This window comes from Colobus angolensis, unplaced genomic scaffold (assembly GCF_000951035.1).
Source record: "Colobus angolensis palliatus isolate OR3802 unplaced genomic scaffold, Cang.pa_1.0 Scaffold184, whole genome shotgun sequence".
NCBI classification, from domain to species: domain Eukaryota; kingdom Metazoa; phylum Chordata; class Mammalia; order Primates; family Cercopithecidae; genus Colobus; species Colobus angolensis.
The window spans coordinates 1,685,986-1,690,052 of record NW_012114977.1 but is presented as its reverse complement, the minus strand read 5'-3'; the positions used below and the strand labels follow the sequence as shown (position 1 = coordinate 1,690,052).

The window sequence follows — 4,067 nt, the reverse complement described above, 5'->3', positions numbered from 1 at the left end:
ACCTCGTGATCCGCCCGTCTCGGCCTCCCAAAGTGCTGGGATTATAGGCTTGACCTACCGCGCCCAGCCACCCCACACATTTTTTTTTTTTTTTTCTGAGACAGAGTCTAGCTCTGCTCCTCAGGATGGAGTGCAGTGGCGTGATCACAGCTCACTGAAGCCTCTAATTCCTGGGCTCAAGGAATCCCCTTGCCTCAGTCTCCTGAGGAGCTGGGACTAGCACATGCTACCATGCTCAACACATTTTTGAAATCTTTGTAGAAACAGGGTCTATGTTGCCCAGGTTGTTCTCGAACCACTGGGCTCACATGATCCTCCTGTCTCCACCACTCAAAGTAATGGCATCACAGGCTCGAGCCGCCTCTCCCGGCTATTCTTGGTCTTTTTATGATGTCAGCGTCTCCCTCAGGACTCTCCTGGTCTCTTGCCTAGTGAATGAATAGTCCCTGCCTCTCCTATGGGTCCTCTGGGATCTGAGCTCTGGGCCACAGTCTGGCCGCAGCCCTGAAGCTCCTGGCCCCTCTACTCTCTGCTCTTTGGGACAGTTCTCTGCCTGGCACAAAAAAGACCCTCCTGACACCAGCCCACCTAGACACACCCCCTCCAAAGATCCCATCAGAACCCACCATCCTGGGAGCATCACCGAAAACCCTTCCTCCGGCTTCTCGGATTTGCATCCGACCTTCGAATATCCCTCCACCCCGCCATTTCCAAATGAGTACAGCTACCCCAACACTGAGGTCCCTTCTCTGAGGTGCAGCCCTTCCCCAGACCCTCATTCCCCCTCTCCACAATCTTCCTTTTCCAAGATGTGACCTCTCCCTTTCTGTGTTCCTTTCTCTCCATCAGTATCTCCTAGCTATGGTCATAGCATATTTTAGCCGGGCCGGCCTCTTCTCCTGGCAATACCAACGCATTCATTTCTTCCTGGCTCTGTGAGTGGTTTGCTTCCTCCTATCCGTCAATATCCAATGCCCTGGGACAGCGGGGGAAGTGGGATTCCAGCCTGTCATTTATCCTTCCACCTATTTGTCCTCTTTACTCTGTGTACCAAAAAGACAGGATTATACTATCTTGTTCTTAGACTGTTGTTTCTAACAAGAAACTCTGGCTGGGCATGGTGGCTCACGCCTGTAATCCCAATATTTTGGGAGGCCGAGGCAGGTAGATCACCTGAGGTCAGGAGTTTGAGACCAGCCTGGCCAACATGGCCAAACCCCGTTTCTACTAAAAATAGAAAAATTAGCTGGGCATGGTGGTATGCACCTGTAATCCCAGCTACTTAGGAGGCTGAGGCAAGAGAACCCTTTGAACCCAGGAGGTGGAGGTTGCAGTAAGCTAAGGTCCAGCCTGGGTGACAGAGCAAGACTTTCCCCCCCTCCCCCCCAAAAAAAGCCAAAAAACCAAACTCCAACGCCAGTGTACAAATAAAAGAATAAAACAAAAGGAACCATAAACCACTCCTAAGGGGAGAAGAAAAGGGAAAAGGAGCGGAGGAGCAGACACGGCACTTCCCCCAGCAAGCAGCCTTTCTGGTTCTTCTCTCTCTCCTTCCCACATCAACCGCAAATGCCATCGACCTCCTCCGGGTTCCCATGACGGAGATCACAGTTCAAGTCCCCCCTGCGTCACTCGAATCCACTGTCAAATGCTCCCTGGCGGGGTCTCCTGGAGTCTCTCCCCAAGCCAGGGGGCTTCCTAGTGCAGCCTGAGCATCTTTCCAAAGCACAACGCCCTCACTGCCCACCTGAACAACTTCCTTAGCAGATGTCTTTCTAAATTGGGGCCAGGGTCCACAGTGCCAATCCACGCTCTCTACAATTTCTACAACCACACTGGCTCGCCATCTTGCTGTTTCCTGGCCTGGCTTCACTGCTCCTTCCAAATGCCCTCCACTGACTTTGCGTTTGTGTTTTCCATCTGGGTGTCCCGCACACATGTCGTTCTGAAGGGAAGGACACATTCCTTGAAGTCGGTTCACCCCACAGCCTCTGTCGTGCCTTCCCTCATCTTCCAACTTCAGCACATCATAGCTCTCCAGTTACATCCTGTGATCATGTGACATTGGGATTAGGTCATCTGCCCTGATGACTCCCAGTCCCATTAGACTAGATGCCTGTACAAGGCAGGGTCCTGGCAAAATAGCAATGTATCCAATTTATTTTATTTTATTTATTTATTTTTTTAAACGGAGTCTCGCTCTGTCGCCCAGGCTGGAGTGCAGTGGCCGGATCTCAGCTCACTGCAAGCTCCGCCTCCCGGGTTCACGCCATTCTCCTGCCTCAGCCTCCCGAGTAGCTGGGACTACAGGCGCCCGCCACCTCGCCCGGCTAGTTTTTGTATTTTTTAGTAGAGATGGGGTGTCACAGTGTTAGCCAGGATAGTCTCAATCTCCTGACCTCGTGATCCGCCCGTCTCGGCCTCCCAAAGTGCTGGGATTACAGGCTTGAGCCACCGCGCCCGGCCTCTTTTATTTTTTTGAGACAGACTTGCCCTGTCCCCCAAGCTGGAGTGCAGTGTTGAGATCATAGCTCACTGCAGCCTCCATATCCTGGGCTCAAGGGATCCTCCCACCTTAGCCTCTTGATTAGCTCCGACTACAGGGCTGTGCCACCACACCTGGACAGTTATTTATTTATTGAGACAGAGTGTTGCTGTGCCCCTCAGGCTGGAATGGAGTGGCCCAATCTCGGCTCACTGCAACCTCTGCCTCCTGGGTTCACACAATTCTTATGCTTCAGCCTCTTGAGTAGCTAGGACTAATGGCTATGCCACCACACCAGGTTGATTTTTGCATTTTTAGGAGAGATGGGGTTTCTCCATGTTGACCAGGCTGGTCTCAAACTCCTGGTCTCAAGTGATCCACCTGTTTGAGCCTTCCAAAGTGCTAGGATTACAGGCATGAGCCACCACGTCCAGCGTATACTTTATATTTTTAATAGAGACGAGGGTCTTGCAATGTTGCCCAGGCCCATCTCAAACTCCTGGCCTCAAGTGATCCTCCTGCTTCAGCCTCCCAATGTGCTGGGGTTCCACGCGTAAGCCACCACTCTCGGTCACCAGTTGGGTTTTTGTCTCTATCCTGAAGGAGTGGGAGACGCCCTTCAGCAGGTCTCTGTCCAGCAGAGCCCTCTGAGGAAGGCGTGACTCTCTGCAGGGCGGGTGCCAGTCCTGAGCTGAGGACGGTCCCCTGCCCTCCTCTAGGAAGCTGACCTCAGCTGGATGTCTCTCCTGGTGGTGCCCCTAAGCAGTAACCTGATTTCTGTCCCCAGCTACCTGGCCAATGACATGGAGGAGGACTGTGAGACCTCCAAACAAAAGATCATCGACTTCCTGTACAGCAAGACCTGCTCTCAGACACCCTGGTTCCTTAAGCATCTGTTCCAGTTCTTCCCTTTCATGCGCCAGAGGGCCAGGCTGAAACGCTCTCAGAAAGTCTTGTTCCATAAGCTTCGGTTCCAGTTCTTCCGTTCCATGGGCTTCAGGGCCTGGGTTTCCCTGAAGGAGGTGGAGGAGGTGGGTGGGGCGTCGGGAGGTGGATTGGGGAGGAATCGGGTGGGCTGGAGGCTGGACGAGGGGAGAGAGGAGTATCCTGGCAAGTCCCCATCTTCTCAAAGGGTGTTTGTTTTTCCAGATCCAGGCTTATGACCCAGAGCACTGGGTGTGGGAGCGAGAACGCGCCACCTTTCCTAGTGCTCCAGGGGCCATGGAGGCCTGAGGTCATCGGCCTGAGAGAAGGTACATCTGCTTCCTCCGGGGTAAAGGAAGAATATTGGGTTCTATTTCGGAAATCTGAGGAACCCAATTGCTTGATCCAGCTGCAAGCCTGGGCAACGTGGCGAGATTCCCTCTCCACAAAAATACAAAAATTAGCTAGGTGATGTGGGAGGCATCTCTACTCCCAACTACTCAGGAGGCTGAGGCGGGAGGATCGCTGGAGCCTGGGAGGTCAGGGTTGCAGGGAGCCCTGATCCTGCTACTGCACTCCACCCCGGGTGGCAGAGTGAGACCCTGATTCAAAAATAATCACAAATACTGAGTTCGGGGAGGTTCATTATGATTGACGC

The 4,067-nt window shown here is 53.0% G+C and overlaps 1 protein-coding gene across 1 annotated transcript in view; it reads left to right on the top strand.

Annotated features, from left to right (window-relative positions):
* The window catches only part of LOC105510203 (putative speedy protein-like protein), a 6,827-nt gene extending 3,109 nt beyond the window's left edge, over positions 1 to 3,718 (top strand). The window contains exons 4-6 of the mRNA XM_011939863.1: positions 850 to 935; positions 3,273 to 3,516; positions 3,635 to 3,718. Coding sequence (XP_011795253.1) covers positions 850 to 935; positions 3,273 to 3,516; positions 3,635 to 3,718 — 414 coding nt within the window. The remainder of the gene's footprint in view (positions 1 to 849; positions 936 to 3,272; positions 3,517 to 3,634) is intronic.
* Positions 3,719 to 4,067: the final 349 nt, after the last annotated feature.